Genomic DNA, 23,737 nt, shown 5'->3' on the forward strand with positions numbered 1-23,737 from the left:
ATGGTGAATAACATTAACATATATTTTGCACATCACGTTTCAAGAGTATTATTTTACTCAATGCACGGTAGCCGTTCATGGGTCACAAAATATTTGACTTTATTCATCAACAAAAATAAGCATTCGTAAGTAGAGATTGTAGATGTATTAAACGATGTGTGAAACTGTTCAACTATAAGACTGAGGGCTTATTGTTCGCACAGCTCTGCTGTTGAGCAAAAGTTGAAGAAAATGTGACAGCATCCACCTGGAATCCGCAGTCACCGTGGTTACTCGCTTATTTCCCGAATGTAACCATGGGAACCTAGCCCCATATGTTATTATCCAGAAGGCAAATAGAGAAACATACGGATATTAAGACACTCGCTCTGCTCGGTCTGACATACAGACTCACATTTACAGTCACACATATCCAATTGTACACACACACACACACACACACACACACACACACACACACACACACACACAACGTACGCAACAGACAGGGCGGGTCTCAAAGTTCCCATGCGGCGGTCAAGCCTTGGTTGTGGCGCCAGATGGCTAACTAGCAAAGAGGATTAGCCAAGGCCCTTCGTGGTGTGCCCAGGAAGGATGAGTCTGTGGCCGAATGGACTCCTCAACTTCACTAGAAGAGATGGGAGGGGTTCTCCAGTGGTGTCCAGCTTCCTATCCATCCTCCCCATCACAAACCACCTTTGGTTCAGTCAGGTTCAGCTCCAGCTAAGCCTTCCTCCCCAGCTTGTTCAGCCGCAGGCCTCCCTTGTGTTGCTGTTACCCCACCGACATACCGGCGTAAGGAAGAGGGCGTTGGTCCACCACCGCTCCTTGATCTGTTGATGTGGAGCTGGCGGTTCTTGATGCAGTGCTCCACCAGTGCTCTGGAATTGTCTTTGATGTCATCCGCAATGCCGCTGACGACGGAGGAGTCGTCGGGGAACCTCTGTTGGTGGCATGTGCTCAGAAGCGGGAGTCAGAGGTTGTTAAAAATGCTCCGCTAAGACAACGCTCTGCGTGCCTGAGAGCTTCTCAACCAGCCTGGGTGGCTGGATGGTGCTGAAGAAGGTGAAATACATGACTCTTACTCGGCGCGTCCTGTCCAGCTGTGTGTAGGCTCTGTGAAGCATTAAGATGATGCCATCGTCCAGACCTATGGTTGCCTGGGTTACAAACTGAAGGGGGTCCAGGGCGTCACTCAACAGGCACTGCAGGACCAGGTGATGCAGGACCAGACCCTCAAAGGTCTGAAACTGGAGCAACTGGCCTGGAGTCATGGGACAATACAGGATGTCTTCCAAAGACTTGCGAGCATTAATCCCCGGTGTTGATGTTGTCTGGCCCCCTGGTCTTGTTCAGGCTCATCCTGGAGAGCACTCCTGGTTGGCAGGTTGTGATGCTGAGGGGTGAGGGGGTGGTGGTGGGCTTTCTCCGGGTGTGGGAAACATGCCGGGGCTACGATCCGCTGCTGCCTCCCTGGGTGTGGTGCTGGGGAAGGGTGGTGGAGTGGTGTTGGGCACTGGGGACCCAGGCTGCCCCTCTGACCTCATGGGGGTCTGGCGGCTTAGCCTGCTGAAAAACAGGTCCAGCTACTTCCTTCCCTGGTTCCAGGGTCACCTCAACGGCAGTGCTTGAACCAGTTATCTCCCCAATCTCCCACAAGACCCTGGAGCTGTTGGTCTGTAGACTCCCATCCCTTCCGTCTTTGAAGCTGTCCTTGACCCAGCTCCTTCTCGCCTTGACCCCCACATGTTTCCTGCCTTCATAGCCCGCTTCTTCCTGTTTACCAGAGCCATAATGTCCCCATTGATCCAGGTATGAAGGTATGTGTGTGTGCGTTTGTTCCTATGGTTCACTAACTCCTGTGAAGGCCGGAGGAGTAAAGGGTCAGCAGCCTAGATCGGATGGATTGACCCAAACGACTCAGTATTCAATAACAACACATCCGCACGCTCTGTGCTACGAGTCGATCATCCTACTGAACAGGCACCCTACAACAGACACATCACCGATATCAAACAGGTATGTGTCAAAATGTAGTTAATATCGGATGCTTTTATCCAAAGTGAGTGAATCACTACATGTCACTGGGGCATGTGGATGAGTGAGCCATCTAGTGCACGGATGCGTACTATCAGACTGCGTCAGGGTTTGATCCCAGAACCATTCAGCTGTGAGCCACAACACCCCAACCAGGACACTATCCCGCCTCTGGAGTATGTAGCAAGTGTTTGTTCCTCCACAACGCTGTGAACACCCGTGATGCGTGAGTGCTCATGTGTTCATTTAAGCACAATTTCACTTAATCTGGACGCTGCATGTTTGTTTCCCAGTTTGTCTAGCGCATTAGCTTTAAACGCAACCCTAATAACACGTACAGCAGGCATGACAATGAGAGTGAGACCACATTCACTCAGCATCCAGTGAGAGGGCAGCGTCTACTGCAGTGGGCGAGGTACGCGTACATGTTTGTGTGTCTGTTTGTGTGTCTGCAGCCCAGGTGTGTGGGTGAGAGTACCTGGATGAGCGTGCGCAGTGCGTCCACGTATGACTGCTCTGTATCCAGGAGGGTCATGATCACATGCCGCCTCATGTCCTAATGGTCAGAGACGGAGAGAAAGAGAGTCAGTATAACATCTAATACAAAGAATACTCCAGAATAGATAGAGAGTACAGATACTCTCAATGCAGAATATGCATTCTGCATAAAGATAAAAATCAAGCACGCTCAAGATGGAGAGATAGGCAAGATACAGAGGAAAAGGGACAATCATCTGATCGATTCATTTCAGATGATATTATTTAGCAGAAACATTTTTACATCAACTCCAAAACAAACACACACACACACACACACACACACACACACACAGTTGTGTTGAGAATAGAGTGACTTATCATAAGCAATTCGCCCTCGCACTTTGTCATGACACATAAACAACACAGTCCAGCCTATTATTCACTCTAAAACGTCACAACGTGGGCAGACAAGAGCATGGAGAGACCGTACTGGAGAGACGTCATAAAGTGAACAAACAAACAAACACCAATAAGTAGAGGAAAAGCCAGGAGTAGCGGGAGAGGGCTGCATACAGCTCCTAAGTGTTGAATGTTTATAGATAATATATATATACATATATAACGAGCGTCAACCAATTACAAGCTCCCTCAGTTGATCTGGTGACAATATGTACGAAACGTATTTCTAGTGCTGAGCCTGAATAAGGCTGCGCCGATAATTTCTCACGTCAATAAAAAAGAATACCATGGAGCTGAATGGGATTTGGATTTAACCGGCTCCAGCACAAGATTTAACCTATTATTGCCGGCTCCAGCTTGCATATAAAATCAGTTCAAAACAATCACTATCAGGTATCTTTCTCATGGTCACCCTGGTCGCTGGACACTGTGGAGGGATTTCTCAACACACATTCCTCTGATTGAATCCATAGTGATAAGCTATCATTTAGGACCTCCAACACCATCTGTGACAGGATTCATCTTTTATGATGCCATGTAACATTATATACATGTACCATAATGATCGAAACATACGAGAGAAACGTACAGCTTAGCCATATTCTAACTGCTGACATGGAGGATTTTCTGTTTGCACATTTATTTTTTATCATTATTGTTAGGTAGGTAAAATATGTTGTTTGTTCCGCTAAGGGTCTCTCAATCAAAACAATAACAAAAGACTCGCTCCTTCTGATGACGTCCAGAAGGAGCGTGGGTTCAGCCGAGATGCCGGACTGCCGCGGCTGCGGCCCCTTAGGGGAAAGAATCACGCCTTCCGATCAGGAGAGAAACAGGAAAATACCGAAAAGCTGTTGTACAGCAGGATGTAAAGCCAATAGAGCAGACGACCCATCATGTCTGTTTAGTGCTTTCCTTCACCAAAGAACAGGATATCATATTCTGGTAAGCTGATCCAAGTGACTTTGTATGTCAGACCAAGTGTTTTACACACCCAAAAAAAATATCTATCAATTTATTTTTGCCCACAACAATACACACAGTTAGGGGAAAGAAGGACGCTTTACAGATAAAATAAACCGAACCAGTTAGACTTCATGTCGATAGTAAGTCATTTTGACATTCAGTTTAAATGGCATATGGAGCCACAGGGTGTGAACCAAAGGGTTTACTGTAGATGCTCACAAACACAGTGTCCCTCATGCCCACTGAGACAAAGCAAGAGAACTACAAAGATCTAAAAAATAACACACACACACACACACACACACACACACACACACACACACACACACACACACACACACACACACACACACAAGTTTATGTTAGATAATAACAAACAATAACTTCCCGGAAAGGCTATGTTTCATGTTTTGCATTAAGAAAGTTCATAGGGGTGCCATGGGAAGCCTATTATTGTCTTTGTCCGTGTATGTTAGGGGTGTATTTGGATGTGTACATGGAGGCAGACATAGCGAGAGATAGAATGACAGATGTAAGTGAACTGAAGTGATCATCACAGTTTTTTTGTGGCCCGTCCGTCTCTTATACGAATCAATCACATTCTGTGGTAGAATATAACACATTACTGACTAGACTACAATAAGTGTGTGCGTTGCTCTGTCATAGAATCAAGACAAGCGTGTCATCGTCGAAGGACAGTCTTCAAGCAGGTGTCCCCGGTGTAGTGGAGGAGCAAATCCCTGCCACGTCAGACAGAGTCTATCCAGGGCAGTAATGTGAAGTGGAAAACACTAGGATAGGAAGTAGTCATAAGGCGAAGGCCAGACCGAAGGGGCAGGTCGCTGCTCTGATTGGACTCTTCACACTCTCCAAGTAATGAAACGCCTTCTGGCTTCACTTACACACAGGACAATCTCTCACTGACATCCAGCATGGCCGAGCTCCTTCCTGACAACTGGCTATTCTGTTGTGCCCTTGTGATCCTATTTAGAACACACACACACACACACACACACACACACACACACACACACACACACACACACACACACACACACACACACACACACACACACACACACACACACACACACACACACACACACAAAATATGTACGGAATGCTAGTTTCATTTTGGTAGATGGTTACCATGGTGACTGCTTTAAGCTCCCAGCAAGGACCAAAGGGGGGCATCGGACTGAGATTAACCTGGCACGGTGGTAAACAAACATTTTATATCAGGGGCCAATAAATGGCCCCTCATAATATACACCCTTCCATGCTGTGTGATGGTGCGGATATCAGACAGACTCTAAGGCTGAGATGTGACGAGGGTGGGATGAAATGAAAGAAACAATTTAGTTTTAGACAGTAAACTGGCATCATGCCCGCAAGCCAGATCAGACCCTTTCCTTGCCCATATAAGGGCATTAGTCGTTGACAATCCTGAAAACAACATGACCTAGCATGAAACCAAACGCGATAGCAATCACTGGTGGCATCTCATTGACCGTTGACAAACAAATAGGATGACGCGAGTATTTGCACAATAACGAGACTGGAATGAATAGCCAACATCATTATTGTACTAAAGTACAGAACTAGAGATACGTCATAATGATGTTGATGCTGTTGATGCTGATGTTGAAACAGCACAATCATGCTACAACATCGTACTGTCAGCTGGAATGCAGCCTTCGGCTCCGAGATGGTTTTGATAAGCTTCGACACAGAACAGACCGTCGGTCAGATGACTTTGATTGACACAGCAGGTTTATCCCCATCCCTCATTAGGATCAGATGGCTATCAGCGTTTGCGCGCGCGTGCGTGCGTGCGTGCGTGTGTGTGCAGCTTGTTCTTCTGTTGTCCCTAGGCGAGGCCATGGTGTCTTGATAGCGACCCCCCAGGGGGTGAATCTAATCAGTGAGATTAATCAGTTCACTGGCCAAATATTAGGACATCAGAACCGGGAAGGCGCTGCTTGTGTACAAGTGGTGTATAAACTAATGAGCTGAGACCACGCAATAAGTTAGGAAGTCGCAGCTGCTGTCATCTCTGACTCAGTGTCTCATCATACGCTCTCATTCATGCTTATGTTCTCATGCTTTGGAACGGCAGTTTGTTTGTTGAAGGAGGCATTTATTGACTCTAAATTCCATCAACATATTAACAGTTTATATGTTTTTGTATCGGATTATTATGTAAGAGAGCATGAATGAATAAGGCTTTTACTCCGTCCTTCCCAGAATCTGCGCTCACTGTGAAGGAACAGAAAAACCACAGAATCTCCTTTCATCTCTCATCACTGTTGTCGTCACCTTCTTCTACCTCCTCTCTTCTTCTTCCCCCCCCCCCATCCCCGACAACTGTATCCCATGGCAACAGCCTAGCGACAGCAGCAAGAGGCAGCCCTGGGCTAACCCAAACAGGGAAGAGCTCCATCTCTTTCTATACCCCTGCATCTCTCTCTCTCTCTCTCTCCCCCCTCACTGTTTACATCCCCTAATTTTCCCAGCAGTCTGTGGAGATAAGGGTAACATAGGAGAGCAGCCTGTCCGGACAGAGGGACGCGACACGGGTCCACCGTTAACGTGGTTCCAGAGGACCCCCTGTTCAATAGGCTTATGTAATCCTGACGCAGTCAGAGGCAAGGGCAAGTGACGCGTGTCGTGAGTGCATCGTTCCCCGTGTCTCTCTGTGCCAATTCCAACCGAGTGTTAAGTTGACATACACCCTCCCGTTCATCGTCATCAAGGTCTCCGCTAGCCACATGCACACACTGCTTCATCCATCCCCTTCACAGTGCTCCTCATGCTGGCTTTGGTACCTTTCACTCCTTCCTCCTCTCTCACTCAACACCGTTATTCAAACATGTATTAACAGGTTTGATGTCACCATTGTTAAAAACAAATAACGACAAAATAATTGTAACTTATTTATGTTTATCTAAAGATATACAAATAATGATAATAATCCAATAGAGTCTCCTGTCCGATTGTCATCTTACAAAACAAATGAACCATGAATGAAATTAGACTTTTAAAATGTAAATAAATTGTGCACAGCATACCAAAATAACTCCCCGTATTAGTACATGCAAAAGTCCGACAGGTGTCCTGCCTCCACACAATCCATATACGTGTCCCAATCATTGAATTGGTATTAGATCCCTCTCCTTCATTCAATTCATATCTATTTTCTCTCAGCCGCACCCCCACCTCTCCCTCTGATTGGCCTCTCTTGGAGGGGATAATCTTGTTGGTGGATTAACGACATTAGTGGAGCTACAGGGACTGCGATATGTTTACCCTATGCTATGTGTGTCGGCATAGGTAGTCCCTCTAAAGCCATGGTGTTGTATCCGATTCACCAGATAACTGCATACATGTAAATACACACTCAACAAGTTCTTAAAGAAACGTCATACATTTTAAACCCCCACACAAACAGACACACACACACACACAGACAAACACAGACACACAAAGACAAACAGACACATAAAGACAAACACACACACACACAGTATTGTGCCTACGACACATTAGCACTGTATGTTGACTATTAGACGTTCCGCAAAAAGATTCTTTACATAATTACATACACTCTCAAGCCTTTATTTAGTTTACTCTCAGAAGACGAACAGCTCGCCCACTCGCTCTCCCAAAAGTTCCTTTCCGAGATGTAAACTGTTCGGTCATTTACGCTCGCGTGCGCAAAATACTTTGAAAACAGAAGCAAAACCCAACCCATTGGGATCTAAAAACACACCAAATAATTCCAGTAGAAATAGCCAGGCAGAGAGGAAGAAATGTGTCATGAATCAATGAATGAAGCGCCAGGTGCATGTGACCAAAAGCTATAGGAAGCGTAAACTCTACCTCGGCATGAGTCCGGGGGCTTCCGCCAAACAGTCCATGTATATTCCCAGCGGAATTCCCATTCCCGATGTTGCCGTTGTTTCTAAATCGAACATCAACATCTCTGTCAATCGACTCCTCTCTTCTTGTTCTTCCTATCCCCCTCCTTCCTCCTGCACCACCTCCTCCTCCTCCATCTCGGTCCCCCACTCCACCTCCTCCATCATCTCCAGTGTTCTCTCCGTTCTCGTTCATCTCCTCCAGAGCGATGCTGAACTGGGCAAGGGTTCGAACCATCTGCAGCATAAGGAACGGCCGTGCTTGTGCCCCACAAGCACACACACACACGCACACGCACACACACACACACGCACACAGGGACGAGCCTACGGATGATGCGCTCACAGGCACACAAGCGCAGCTCAAAAGACTCCTGGGGTGTCGATGGTGATGGTGTTTTTTTATCTCCCTCACACAAACTTTGCCATGTCCATGGTATTGACAGACGCAAAATAAAAAAAAAAGGCTAGAGAATGGAGGGATACAAAAAGCAATCTTCCCTTTCTTTTTCTTTCCCTTTCTTTATGTCCCTTCTCCTCTCCTTCCAGCAGGTTTTCTTGTGCTCAGATGTCTTCTTTTTAAATGGCAGAACTGCTGCTCTTTAAACTGCTCGGAAGCATATTGGCACCGTGGCTCGTCCAAGCACTGTACATTCCTTATGTTCTGCTGAGTGGGAGTTCTCTAGCAGGTGAGCTTGGGTTTGCTCACTGTGCGTCTGTCTCCGTGTGTGTGTTTGAGGGAGTGTGGGCAGCTCACACACACGTGGTTCTCGAAGGCGAACACGCTTATTAGTGTCTGATCCGCCTCTACTGCATGGATCAGCATGATTTGCGTGTGTGCCTGATACGGCTGTCTGTTGCAAAGGGATATTGCAAAGGCGAGCGAGTGTGCGTGCGTGCGTTTCGTCCCTCCCCCTGTGTATAAATGAGGCAGCTGGCACAGCAGACACTCACTGTTGAGCAGCCCTCAACCAGACTCTACCAATCCCTTAAGAGCTGAGAGATGAGGAGGGGGAGGTAGACATGACTAACAGAGCTCAGTTCTAGAAATATCTGCATATGAATTCAGAGCTAGAAATATAGAACAGAAAATAACAGACGAAAATCTCTAGTTTAAAAGCCTGGTGACTTGTTGTGCAGTTGGTTGTTTTTTTCTGCAAGGATTTTTGACTTTTATTCAATATCACAATAATTATAACACAATATTCCATTTCAGTTAACTGCCACACAAAAAGCTTCTGTCATGGCTTTTCCTAGAATCACCAAGCCTCATTGAGAATCCCCTCAACATTTAAAAAATAATTGGCTGGTTATAATATGTGTAGATCATTGGCAGCATAACAGAATAATAGAAACAAAAACATATGTTCGGCCGTAGTTATCCATCTTACTTACACAATACACATCTTATTTATTTTGTTACCATGTTCTTATTTTTCTACCAACATCATTGTGAACGTGTATCCGTGTGGCTGTTATGAATCAAAATAGCCCTGCTGGCCCCATCCCTCCCATTCACATCAGAGGCTTGCCTTGGAAAAGGTCAATGTGAGGTCCTTCAAAGCTCAGTGTCACAACAGGAAAAAGGCCTTTCATCCTCGCTGCCATAGAAACAAGAGTTTTTGCGTGAAGAAAGTCTTTTAGAGAAAGTTAGGGTGCACTCACACTAGGCCAACTGGCCGTGGCCGTTGGCCGTTTTCACACCTAACCGTGCTCAACTGGCCCCGTTGTTCTCTGGCCTGCACTCACACTAGGCCATCTGGCCGTGGCCGTTGGCCGTCGCAACTGTGGCCTGGCCACGGTAGGCTCTTGTACACACGTCATCACGTCGTAACACGTCATCACCAAGCGTCCGCTGCATGGACCATAATAAAGTCTGCCGCCAGTCAGAGCTTTAACATCAATGGACAACAACACAGAGAACACAGTTCGCACTTTGCTGAGTCTGTTGCTTATTTGGAGCCCAAATGCCCAATTGGCTAACAGAAACTCGACTTCTCTATGGGACCAACATGAACCAACAGTTGAACCGCTTGACGCCATGTTTACCGTTTAATGGGAAAGAAGGCTTGTCGCCTTTATTATGTCCATGGTCGTCGCATGGACTATACGTCATCCAGCTCAGGTTGCGTAGCCGTGCGTGTGCTGCGCGTGTCGGCTCATTAGCATCTGTAGCGTGGCGGCCCGTACCGTAGCAGCACACCTCTCCCAAGTGGCCAAGTTGGCCTGGCCTGGCCAGACTGGCCACAATCACACTGGCAGATTTGAGCACGGTTAGGTGTGAAAACGGCCACGGCCAGATGGCCTAGTGTGAGTGCACCCTTAGAATCCGATACGAAACTGCTGCAATACAACTGCACACGTCATGTTATTAAAAGCCACCTATATCCATGCACCACAGGGCCATAAAACATTTGCTTCTAGCGCACACTGCTATCGGGATGAATGATCAAAACATGCCGATAATTATAGGTCTATGAATCAAGTTTATGGATGCAATATTCCATGTGTTCCAAATGTTCTCTAAAGACGATGAACAGGCCAACATTCTCTTGTTGACATCTGCCCTGAATGGTTCATACTTTAAGCAGTCCCTCTATTTATGTCCATCAAACGTTTTATCTTATACGAGACATCTCTTTCCAATAACAATCAATATACATTTATTTTCAGCATTAGATGATTAGGGATGTACAGAGGCTGTTGCTAGGTAGCACAGTTATAAGGGGGCAGTGTGTGTCTGTATGTGTATGTGTCCGTGTATGCGAGAGGGAAAGAGTTAGAGTGAGACTGTGTGTGTGTGTGTGTGTGTGTGTGTGTGTGTGTGTGTGTGTGTGTGTGTGTGTGTGTGTGTGTGTGTGTGTGTGTGTGTGAAAATTAAAGCGAGACTGCCTGTCTGTCTGTGTGTGACGAGGAAGGCCAAGGCAGCTGTAGACGTCCATTCTGTAGGACTAGCTCCTCAAAATGGCATGAACACGAGCCGTCTGATAGGAGCTACTCAGATTTGGTGTATAAACACACCTGCTCAGTGCATAAACACATGTTGTATGAGGGTTCTCTTAAGAGAGAAGACAAGGGAGAGAGAGGGAGTGTGTAATAGAGAGAGGATGTGTTAAATCAGGTGTCCAGCCCTCAATCTTAATAACACATGGGGCACGCCCTTATGCGTTTATGTCTGTGTGTGGCATCTGCTGTGTGTGCGTGTGCATGTTCGTTCTTCAGTCATGGGGAAATCTCTCATTTCCTCCCCACCCTGAAGATTAATGTGTTTTCCTGCTCCTTCCGCCTTTCCTATATTGATAGGATTCTTTCTCTATCCAGGTGTTATAACTCATTAATCTTGCCCTCTTGACGAAGATATTGCCCCTTTCCTTCCTCCGCACATGTATAAGAATCACCATCATATGGCATTATAGCTAGAATACGTGTACAATAAATAATAATTATAAAAATTGTATAAATATGTCTGTTGATACAGCTATAGGCCCATAAGAAAAGACAATTCTTCTTCTTCAATGATTGCCGTATAAATCCTAACAAAAGTACATTATTTTGTATGACGTAATGTACTGCGTGTGTGCGTGTGTCCTTTTGTAAGCAAACAGACACGATTTGTTTTCAAACATTATCAACACACCCATGTGTTTCACCATGTGTAAGCGCGCCCCAGTTGTGTGCGCGCGCGCCAACAAGCCTGCTGTGCAACAAGTGTGTGCATGTGTGAGTGTCTACGCCATGTGCGTCAGCTGCAGGTGTGGAGACCTCGGTCAGCCGGGGCTGCTGTGACAGTGATTGGGCATTCGGTCCGCAACAATAGTGACTGACAAGCTCCTGAGAGACGAGCCAGGCCGTTCAGGACCACTCGCCCTGGGAGGTCCGTGTGGAGAACACACACGACTCGTCGCTGTCGTTGGACTACTGTTCATCACCACCCCCCTCCTAACGCAGTTTCACAGGCATTACCGGGTGGTAAGATCTTCTCACAATGGGATAATCAAAGCAAATCGAACATATGTCAGGTGTCCCAGTTGATCGACTCGGAACACTGCAGGACGTTCTTGTGCATCTGTGAGCCATGTTAATGAATGTACACACACACACACACACACACACACACACACACACACACACACACACACACACACACACACACACACACACACACACACACACACACACACACACACACACACACACACACACAGGGACACAGGGACACAGGGACAGTTAAGCAAATGGCTGTGAATATTCCAACTTTAAAAGCTAGGCTAGGCAATCCGTAGAAGCCAGCCAGAATAAACTAGATTTAGAGTAGTATCCAACTGAAGAAATCCCACTCCTCCTTTCAAAGTTGCTCTCCAAAAGGAATATGACTAGCTTGCTGTTGTTAGTATTTCTTTCTGACCAAAATGTAATTATTGGAATGATTGTGACTCCTGTGACCGCCACATAACCATTATTTCATTTTCGAATTTTTTGGCCAGAGCATTAGAACGATCGCTGTCGGGACCTTTTCCTCATCACAACGACAATTTACACAAACATAATTAAAAGTACATTAACATAAATTGCCTACACCAGCTGTTTAATTTAACATTTTGTCTTCAGCATAATACACAATAAATGCAAGTTCCAGCAGGGGGCACAAGTCCTAGTGGGAAAACCAGCCTAAAAGGTTCTGTGTTAAAAGCCTATTTGATGGGGGGGAGGGGGGGGGGACTTTGGACTGAGATACACATGAATCTACATTAGAACAGAGACCCTCATGAACAAGGCAAACAAGACTGTGATACATCTACAGATACAATAAAGACAGAGTCCTCCACTGAAATGCTCAATCCGTATCAAGTGCAAGTAGATGGTTACTAAAAACTGCAAGCTAGGATTCTAAGAAAATAATTAAGTTTGCATCCCAAACGCAAGGAAGGTGTGACGGGGGACAGAGGTACAGAATCACAAAAGGGAAAACCCAACAAACCGAGAAAGAGGCAGAGATATTACACAGGTAACAGGATCTCCTCGTGTGTGTGTGTGTGTGTGTGTGTGTGTGTGTGTGTGTGTGTGTGTGTGTGTGTGTGTGTGTGTGTGTGTGTGTGTGTGTGTGTGTGTGCGTGTGTGTGTTACATGTGCTGTGAAAAGAGCCTTTGTCCTAGTAAGGTGAGGCTTAAGCAATGAGAAGATTGGTGCCTGAACTGACAGGCTGCAAACGCACACATGCACACGCGCATGAAGACATGCACACACGCACAAACACAAGCAAAGATAGACAACAGAGGTACATATTCTGCACTCTGACAAACGTGGATGGACATAAACAGAAATCTTAAAGGTGCAGATCTTTTAAGAACATCTATTGAGACAATCAAAAAGATTAGCAAGCAAAAGAGGGTGAATCGATATAGGATTGTAACCATATATGTGGGTGTCAACACAGTGACTTAAATAAATAACCATGGCCTGTGTCTACAGTTCTCGGATTAGAAAGTCTGAAGATGTCATTATCTGAAAGCACAACCTCCACTGTGAATGTGTTAAATTAGAACCTGCAGGTAGACAAGGCAATTACTTTAGAAGTGGCAGGGGTAAAAAGAATGACCGTGATGGTGTGATGAAAATGTAAATTTGGTGCACTCAACGAGACATCACTGCAACGGCAAAATGATAATGAAAGCCAGCTAGGGACTTGACTCTTAGACATGTCATTCCTTCCGCACTTGAGTTGTGACTAGTCCCTTATCTGAGGGAGTCGTATCCACTTCCTGTCCAGCAATCAATCCCACAATGCACTGGGCTCCAGAGATAGCCATCACATGCTGAGGCCACATTTAACCCCAAAACTCAGGAAACTCTCTGTTTTCCTCTCCAGCTGGGAAATCACACACACACACACACACACACACACACACACACACACACACACACACACACACACACACACACACACACACACACCCTGATTTCTCTGACGTTAAACAGAAACCGTGGTATTTTTAGCCTAATGTACCAATAACTGGGAACTTAGGGTCAGCTGGATAGATTTCCGCTGCTGCGTATCCCCCTCTTTCCCTCTCTCTCTCCTACTTATTCCCTTTCTGCCGTTTGCCTCAAGTTTTCTCTCTTTCTAACAGTCACTCTTCTTTCTCCCTCACTCTTTCTTTCCCTCTCTCTCTCTCTCACCCACTCACTCTCTGCAGCGCTCTCGCTCGGACAGAAAACTGAGCCTTAGAATTCCCAGATAATAACATGGGGATTTTTGGAGCATAACAATGTGTTAGAAAGAGCGGGTGACACTGGGGAAGCGAGGGGGGGAGGAGGTGGGGAGATTCAGAGTCAAACTAGCAGTAGCTCTGGAGAATGACGCCAATATTCAAATACCGCATCTAAGGCAGAAGCAAACGATCCGTTTGATGATGTCATGAAAGCAAGCTTACATTCTCTCTTCCTTGTTCTACATGCTTTCTCTCTCCCTCTCCGCTTTCTCTCCTCATCACACCGCTTCTCGTTCTTCACTGTTCACACTTCACAGCTCATTCTCTTTACCTCACGACCAATCCCTCATTCCTCCGTCTCTCTACTCTGTCTTTCTGACCCGCTTTATCCCCTTTTCCTGGCATTCCTGACCTCCCAGGGCCTAAGAGCCACTGAATGTGAGTGCATGCACGGCTAAGTGCATGTGGGTTCTGCGTACATGCACGTTTCTGTGTGTGTGCATGGCTGTGTGCGGTCATGCATGCATGCCTGTGAGGCTGCCGTACCAGGCAAGGGGGACAAACCGATGCCGAGGTAAATAAAAAGGATCTTCCTTAGCCAAACGCATCGCTTAGGATGCACCACCACATGCACGTCATCGGCCGTTCACACAGACACTGGACATTGACTCTGCCATGTGGTTTGGCGTGTCCAATGTAAGTGAAACATGGTTGCATTGACGTTGTTCCTTTCGATTGGACACATTTAAATTCAATTTTGTGTGTGGTGCCTATGTGTGCGTGTGTGTGGGTCGGGATGTTTGTTGGTGCGCTTGGTCAGCTCTGAAAGGTCAGTGTATATCCAAGGGTTTTCATGAGAACAAACAAAGGGAGAGCCTGCAGTCAGGTTGGCGTCATCAAACCAGCCCTGGCTGAACGGTGGGGGTCAGGCTGGACTGGGAGTCATCAAACCAGCCCCGGCTGAACGGTGGGGGTCAGGCTGGACTGGGAGTCATCAAACCAGCCCCGGCTGAACGGTGGGGGTCAGGCTGGACTGGGAGTAAAGACGCTGGGGCCATGGGAGAGGGTTTGACCTGGACCGCCAACAGTCACTCTTTATCCATTGGGCGTTTTGGAGTGGACATAGTGCCACACTTATTTCAATATCCACAAAGCAAGGGAGCCGTTTGAATTGTCAAGAGTCACGAGAATAATATGTGAATCATTCGATTTAGTTTATTATCTAACAAACAGTGCAACATCCTTTGAGGTTGCAAACGTCAGCCACTTTCATTGAAAATGTATATAATGTCAAAATTTTGCAGAAAAATATAGCTGATATACAGTCTGCATTATTTGTACGTGTATAAATGTGAATGTTCTATCCGTTTAACAGTATAGAAGTATAGAAAAAAACTAAATGACAAAGGTGAATCTCTCCTGTATATACACACATGTCTGAAGTATTCCTCCACCGTTAAGTATGGAGGAGAGTGGTAAATAAGAAAGGACGGAGGAAGAGGCAGAAGGAAACCGAGGGGGATGAAGAGCAGGCGCCCTGACACCGTCCTCATGAACACTCAACGGACAAAAACCATGGGCTTCTATTGGCCACTCAGTTGCTATGTAATGCAGGTTGCCACAGAAACATCTGAATGAAAGAGAACGCATGAATGAGGTGTAGAAAAAAGAAGAGACCAAAAAATGTCAGATCCAAAAATATCTTTCAGGTCAGTTGTTGATTTGGGATGCCAGTTCAACCTTTATGCTTAGGTTTAACTGTGTATCTATGTAGTATTAAGGGTAAGTATTATGGACAGACAGACAGACAGACAGAGAGACAGACAGACAGACAGACAGACAGACAGACAGACAGACAGACAGACAAATTCACTTTCTTCCGGATACAGAATAATTCCATTATGTAGTAATCAATTATGCATAACAGATATGCAGACAAAGACATGCTTAAGCACACATGTACAGATGTTACAGAAATAGTGTGACGATACCAGTAGTGACCACAAGGGGCAGCCTACATCTCCTTACTGCCACTCTCAGCAGCATTGCCAAGTTGGCCACTTGAAGGATTACCCAAAGTGTCCATTAGCACTAGCACAGGGAACTATCTCACACTGTCTAACACTAAAACAGGACAAAGAAGGACGCTCCACAGTACCAAGCGGCTAATTCAAAGCCAAAAGTACATGCTGATGTTCCCATAGAGTGGATCACATATTTCCGCTGAACCAAGTCAAACCAAGTACCGATCACAGGGGAAAGCGAGCATTTAACACAGGGGGAAACATCATATGACCCAACAAACCCTCCATGGATTTCATGCTTCTTCATGTTGTGTTCATTCGACGGAGCCACAACAGTTGTGCGAATGCCACGGTCAGAGTGAAAAGTGTTGTGCAACCGTGGTAATAAGAGAGAGCTGAGCATAATGGCCTTTGTCATAACGCGTCAGGGAGTGTGCTGCTGCGTGTTTACCCGTAGTTTACTCCGACTCTAAATCCCCTCACAGCTAACTTTATCACCTAATGGTTCTGCTGGGGCTGGGGAGTTTGCAACAGAGCCAATAACAACTGACAGCGTCTGAATACCCGGGCTGTTTTTGAGCAGGCCGCGTCGGAGGGATGGAGGAACATTTAGGCTGTTTAATGTGCACTCGCACTAAGCCGGCCTGGGAAGACCGGGCCAATGCTCTGTAAATAATACAGAAGACAAATGAACGCACCGCGCAGGAGATCTTAAGAAGACCGGCCGCGAGCGCGTGTGTGTGCGTGCGTGTGTCTGGGGAGGGAGAACAGAGAGACAGAATGGAGAGGTAGAACAACAGACTAAAAGAGAGGGAGAGAGAGAAAGATGTGTGGACTGAGGAGAACAGAAACAAATTATATAATATTAACGGGTACTATATACATGCCTGGCAATGAATATTATATATAAATAAATTAATAAATAAATACACGACAGAGAGAGAGAGAGAGAGAGAGAGAGAGAGAGAGAGAGAGAGAGAGAGAGATTTCTCAACTCCCTCTCCTTATATGGCTGTGCTGCATGTGTGTGTGTGATGCGGGCTCAGTCCCAGTGCTGCTCTCAGGGGGAGTGAGATGAGATCAGCACTGTGACTGCACACCCACTTCTGTGTGTGTGTGTGTGTGTGTGTGTGTGTGTGTGTGTGTGTGTGTGTGTGTGTGTGTGTGTGTGTGTGTGTGTGTGTGTGTGTGTGTGTGTGTGTGTGTGTGTGTAGAGTTGTCCTTTTCCCAAACCATTCTAACGCCCCACCCCTCTCCTCTCTCTAGCCATCACCAGTCTTCGGGGGTAAAGTCTGAGGTTCTTCAGCTACTCAACAATTACTTAAAAAAATGTCTTATTTTTTATTGACAATGTCCTTTAAAGTGAATCTGTGTTTGGGTTTGACCGGAACCATGCATGCTCCATTAGATTAGATTAGATTAGATTTAACTTTATTGTCATTGCACAAGTAAGGACAACCAGCACAGTAACCATGAGTACAATATGGAATATTAAAAAGGACGCTTAGAGTGAGCAGCGTTTTGGAAACCTTCAAGAACTTGCTAGCTAACTGTTCCTCACCAGCTAACTGTTCATCACCAGCCAATTGTTCCTCCCTAGCTCACTAGACCTCCCTAGCCCACTAGACCTCCCTAGCTCACTAGTCCTCCCTAGCTCACTAGTCCTCCCTAGTCCTCCCTCTCACTAGTCCTCCCTAACTCACTAGTCCTCCCTAACTCACTAGTCCTCCCTAACTCACTAGTCCTCACCAGCTCACTAGTCCTCACCAGCTCACTGTTCCTCACAAGCTCACCGTTCCTCACCAGCTCACTGTTCCTCACAAGCTCACTGCTCCTCACTAACTCACTGTTCCTCACTGCTCCTCACTAGCTAACTGCTCCTCACTAGCTAACTCTGCCTCACTAATTAACTGTTCCTCACTAGCAAACTTCCGATGCAGATGATTCAGCAGCAACAGTATACACAAAGTAGGACGTTGAACAACAAAAAGTGTAAAAATGTCCTTTTCAGTGGGGGAGATGGCCCAGAGGCAATGAAGAAAAAGGAAGAGAGGGAGATTACATCACAAGCAGCTTGTTTATGGATACGGATCCTCACAGAGGACAAAAATAACCTGAACGTTTTATGCCCCCGAAATGGAAGGACTCAAAGGAAGCTTCAGACCTCTGTTTCACTTCCTCTGGTCCTGGCCTGCCGATGCATCCATTACCAAATCAAGATCGCCGTCTACAATATCTGGTGAACCCAAAACAGCTAAATTACAGGAATCCATGTGTGTGCGGCACACATTGCATGCATCCGCGCATGAAGGAAAGCATGTGTAAACATTTGGATATCAGGGCACACAGGTGGCGACTTTGAAAGAAATGAGTGGTGGAATTTTTCCCTGCTCTATCAGTTCAATTTCCCAAGCACTCCCTTTCTGATATTTTGCTTGAAGGTCCATCTAACTACAATTGGACATTTTGACAGAAAATGTATGTGATAATAAAGTACCAAATGACTAATGATTGCCAAGGATCAGCAGCTTGTGTAAAAATGTTAGAGAGAAGGTGTGGACAAGCCACAGGATGCTTGATTGGATCAGCTATAGCTAGTACCTAAACCGATCCAAAGATCCTGTCTGTCTGTGTGTGTGTTTCACATAACCTATTGCATTTTACAAGGTTGTTTGTTCAACAAACTTGTCTCATAACCTCATGGTGTTTTGAAGTTGATGGCTAGTCCAAAACCCAAGCATCCAGTAATAGAAAGGACAAGGTTGCAAAGTTATTTAGTGTCTGCCTTTTTCTCTCTGGAAGAGATTACCCTTGAATGGCCACAGTATGTTCTAACTAAACAGCCATTTCTCAAAATGACAGCAAAAAATAAAAGATGAGTGCAGGGAGAGAAGGAAACGCATCAAAAGACAAAAAATATAACCAGGCAAAGGTGGTAAGTCCAGATCAGAAAATCCCTTTTCTTGTTATTCTTTATTCTCTTATCCTGTCTTTTTTCCTTTCCCTCATTTCTCAGCAGACTAAAGTCTCAGTCAGACGAAAAACAGAATAAAAAGGAAGGTTGGGAAAGTAGTTTGTTTTTCCGGAGAGGACAGAATTCCCATGCCTGTCCTGTTGCCCTACCTATTAATAGCACACAGCTGAACCCTTGGACATAAGAAAGACAAATTCTAATCTTGACTGGGGCACCACACACACACACACACACACACACACACACACACACACACACACACACACACACACACACACACACACACACACACACACACACACACACACACACACACACACACACACACACATTGTGTGTCCAATTGGACATTTTTTTATCATGGTCATAACTAACACGTTATTGATGTTGATTCTTTAAGGTGGACCCATTTGACCAGATTTAGTTTCGTTCAGTTCCTTTCTCTTGCTAGCCTTTTTTGCTAGGCGTGCTAGCAGGCAGGTAAAAATGCAGTCTCTCGGTGGAGATTAGGAAGAGGTCATGTAGAGGTGAGGGGAAGTGGTGTCTAGAGGCTAGAGGTCACAAGAGGTTTGTTTCGGTTGGTACTGGACGCTACACCTCATGTGGCAGTGTGATATCTTGCAGATGTGCTGTATATCAGTATATATGATTATTCAAATGTAACACAGATAGTTGCATTAACTACTAAAACTTTGCACGCGTCCATTCAAAAAAAATGTTGTTCTTAGTAAGATCAATGCTAATGATTGTGCCCCATTCATGTTCTGCGTTTATCATCTTCCGCTACAATTTAAATGTATTTTATAGTTTAGTTTGTTTAGACAATTTTTTTTGCTGTAACTGTTTTGTGTCTTTTGCCGAGTCCTATTTTTGTTATTCATCAATGGGCGGGTTCAATTGAGGTCACAATGGTTTGCCATGTCAAAGCATATTATCAAATGTAAAACAACCATTCATTGTTCTTAATCTCTCTCTCTCTCTCTCTGTGCGTGTGCTTGCGTGCGTGTATCCTGTCCTAGGCATTTCCCTGGAACATCATCTGAACTACTTCACCCTTGACGCATTCATTGCTGGGGACCCGAGGAAGTGCAGTGTTGACTTATTTGGAAACACGAAACGTTCAATAATAATAAACTTAAACAAAACACAACCAGGGGTGCTCAGTGGGGGCGGGGCTTCATGGCTCTGGGGGCAGGGTTTCAGGGCTCTGCGGGCTAACACCAGTACATTTTCAACTACGTCGGAACACGAGCCGCTGTTCATTATCTGCATTTCACTTGGTCACTGCACGGTACTTGGATGACGGCCATACAATCGTTTCATTAATCAAAATATAAATAGAGGAGCCTCTGTATTTCCTTCAGTTCTCAACAACCGTATATTCTGCCAAATTCGCCCTCTGCGTTTGGACGGGAACCCAAGGAAAGGAGTCGAGTGGGACGTTATTTTAATGAGTGGTTCTAGAAGAAAGCTGCCACATAATTCGGCCCGTTCGAAACAGGCACTGCACCGGGCGGCCGTATCGCTGAGGACCCATGGAAGTATAGTGCCGAGTGTGAAGCTGTTTGAATGCGCGGCGATTGAGAAAGCTGCAAGCAGCAATACAGTAGGCCGAGCAATCAACCTGGCCAGAACAGGCCCATTTTGAACGGGCACTGCATCATTAAAGTCGAAGCACATAGTTCTGCCACATTCATGTTGTGTGTTTATCTTCCTCATCTCCTGCAGATGGTGTTTTTTAAAGTTTTTTTCTCATTTCCTGAGAACTAAACAAACTACTGTTAACTTTAACCAGTCATACTGATAGAAGAAAGTGTGTGTGCAATTGTGTGTCAAAGGAAAAACTGAAAATGGGAGAGAGGCTTTTCCCCTGAACACGAATTCTAATTTGTACTTCGTATTTTACGCAATTGTATTTCACCTTACTTATTTGTATCTCGAGTTGTATCTTATTTCACTTTTTGTGCTTTGCAATGTTAATGTATGTTTGTTAGTATGTTTTGTAATTGCTGCTTTTCATCAAAGGGCGGGTTATATTTAGGCCCACAATCGTTTGCCATGCCAACGCCTGCACGCAGCTGTTATGCATATGGATGAGCGTGTGCACGCACATGCACACACTCACACACAATCTTTCAAAGTTCTTTCATGGCTGAAGGGCGATCAATTAGATACAGATGTGAGCTCACGGGTGAGCGGATAAAAATAGAGAGAGGTGAGTGAGGGAGAGAGAAAGTGGGTAAGATGGAGAACGAAGAATGTGACATGAGACAGAAAGGAGACAATCAGGAGAGATGAGGAATACAAAGGAGAGAGAGCAACCAAGAGCAGTGGGATGGAGAGAGGCAGGTAGTCTGAGGAGAAGATGTATGGAGAGAATCTATGATGGTTGGGGGAGGGGGGGGGATAAAAATGATAAAAAGTGTTTTACTGGACCCACATTCCTAGCTCGTTCTCCCCTTCTCCCCCTCTCGCCAACAGAAACCCAAGTCACTCTGATGTCACCACATTCCAAGGCTAACATATACAAAACGTATAAAATGTTAACACACACACACACACACACACACACACACACACACACACACACACACACACACACACACACACACACACACTACATTGGTCCCATGTACTGTAGCTCTGGACAACACGAAGGCTGTCATTACAGCATACATAACCACCACCAACTGTTTCAAATGTCCAACGTTGTATGACCAGAGAGAAGACGGGAAGAAACTCTTTATCTATTTTAATTGGCGCATACTCACACCATCTGGCTAATTTGATCAAGCCAGTGCATCATGGGAGAAGAGGAAAAAAGTAGTTTGTCAAATGCCTCCCCCCCCACAAAAAAACCCACTTCCTGACACGCCCTTTCAATGGAGATAATTATGGCTCCCGCAATAACTAGTGACAAAGTAGCGCCTTAAAAGGCAGTGTCTATGTTTTGTTCACCTCGCCACAGGTTTTTCAAATTAAAAAGCCAAAGACAAAATACTTTTCCAATATAAAGCATATGCGTTCAAGTCTGTTTGAAAAATTGGAGACAAGACGCCCTTAATAAACTTTATTGCATTTTTGTTATATTATATAATATACAATATACAGTGGCAGGGAGAAAAGTTAAAACACAGGAGGGATGGTGCGATGTGAAAGAAAACAGAACATACGTGGAGCTGAATTATCGCGTTGTACTAAGAGCCCACATTGACATTTCCATGCTATTAAATACAGCTCGATATCATCAGCAAAACAAGCGTGTGGACATCTGCCAGGCTATGTTTTAGGCCGTTTGCCAGTGCAAGTATTAGGACAATGCGTAGGTAGGGCTGGGAAAAGTGTTTTTCCGATGTTGGCCCATCTTCAAGCACATTTCAGACATATTGGGACCCTCAAAGGAAAATAGATATCTCCCGTTTCCCCGAAGAGACGCATATTACCACTCAGACATCGTCTGATATAGTATCAAGCATAAGTAGTTATGCCTCTACAGTTTCCAGTTGCTACCTGCCTTCATAAGGTTCCTAAAGAGTTAGTCACCATTAAATCATTGGTATTCTCACCGGTAAATCATTATGAATTTTGGACAACACAGCTTTATTTTTCATTGCTTTTTATGGCAATGTCCAAAAACGATGTAGGGATTGGTACTGCGTTTGAACAACAATATCGTAGAGGCTGTAACGTGCTATGGCTGTACCCTAAAAGACGACTGGTCAAATATTTGTTCAGAGAGTCGAACAATGAATCGCAGGATTATTTTATACGCACATTTCTATAGCCGAATACAACTGCCCTCAAAGTCAGCCAATTGATGAAGAGCTTCTTTCATCTCAGGAAAGAAATAAAAGTAAAAGAAGTTGGCAAAACTAAACCAGAGCAAAAATTTGCGTAATTTGTCAACTATTGTGATGAAAGATTTTACATAAATGTTCCTACTGCTTAGCGGCCATTCTCTAGCCTGACATTGTCAGGCCAATTTGCAAATGTTTATTAATCTCAAACTACTCAATTCCTTTTTTCAATTTCAGAATGCCTCTAGACACAATTGGATATACCTACAACCAATCAGAGCAAAGAAAAGTGTTTCGCACCAACAACAGCCATCTTGGTTTTTCATGAAAAAATGCCTCAAAGGCTTTCCTATAGGGCTCTCCTTTGTTCAGACTTCATATAAAACCCGCCCCATAGAAGATAAACTTATGTGATTGGTCCGACATGGGCCAGGTCTGCTGGAAATCTGTCTGAACGAGGGGGGGGCCATACGAAATCAAACATGAGCTTACAGATTCGTCTGGTTCCCAGGCTATTCATTCCCCGCTTGACAGCTAACCCATTCTCCAAAATAACTCTCCATTAGTTCTCCATATTCTACACTTGTTTCCTACCTATGGACATAAGTTGATGTCAATATCTTGCTCAAAACTAGAATGCCTCTGTTAAACTTAATGTGCAAACAAAGTGGAATCCCCCAGGGAATCGCAGGTAAGAAAGGATTAAGAATAAAGGCAATTTTCCTGGTGGGTGGGGGGGGGGGGGGGGGGGATATCGTGTTTTCACAAAACCCATTTCAGAAGAACTACGATTGAGATGGCAGCTTGAGGTTAAATGTTGACCAAAAAAGATAATATAAGGAGCCTATTGAGGAGCGAAGGACTACATTGT

The 23,737-nt window shown here is 45.2% G+C and overlaps 1 protein-coding gene across 1 annotated transcript in view; it reads right to left on the reverse strand.

The window, feature by feature from the left end:
* The window catches only part of arhgef17 (Rho guanine nucleotide exchange factor (GEF) 17), a 57,900-nt gene that overhangs the window by 20,913 nt on the left and 13,250 nt on the right, over nt 1–23,737 (reverse strand). Inside the window, exon 2 of the mRNA XM_030381312.1 lies at nt 2,516–2,593. Coding sequence (XP_030237172.1) covers nt 2,516–2,593 — 78 coding nt within the window. The remainder of the gene's footprint in view (nt 1–2,515; nt 2,594–23,737) is intronic.

This window comes from Gadus morhua, chromosome 16 (assembly GCF_902167405.1).
Source record: "Gadus morhua chromosome 16, gadMor3.0, whole genome shotgun sequence".
Lineage (NCBI taxonomy): Eukaryota > Metazoa > Chordata > Actinopteri > Gadiformes > Gadidae > Gadus > Gadus morhua.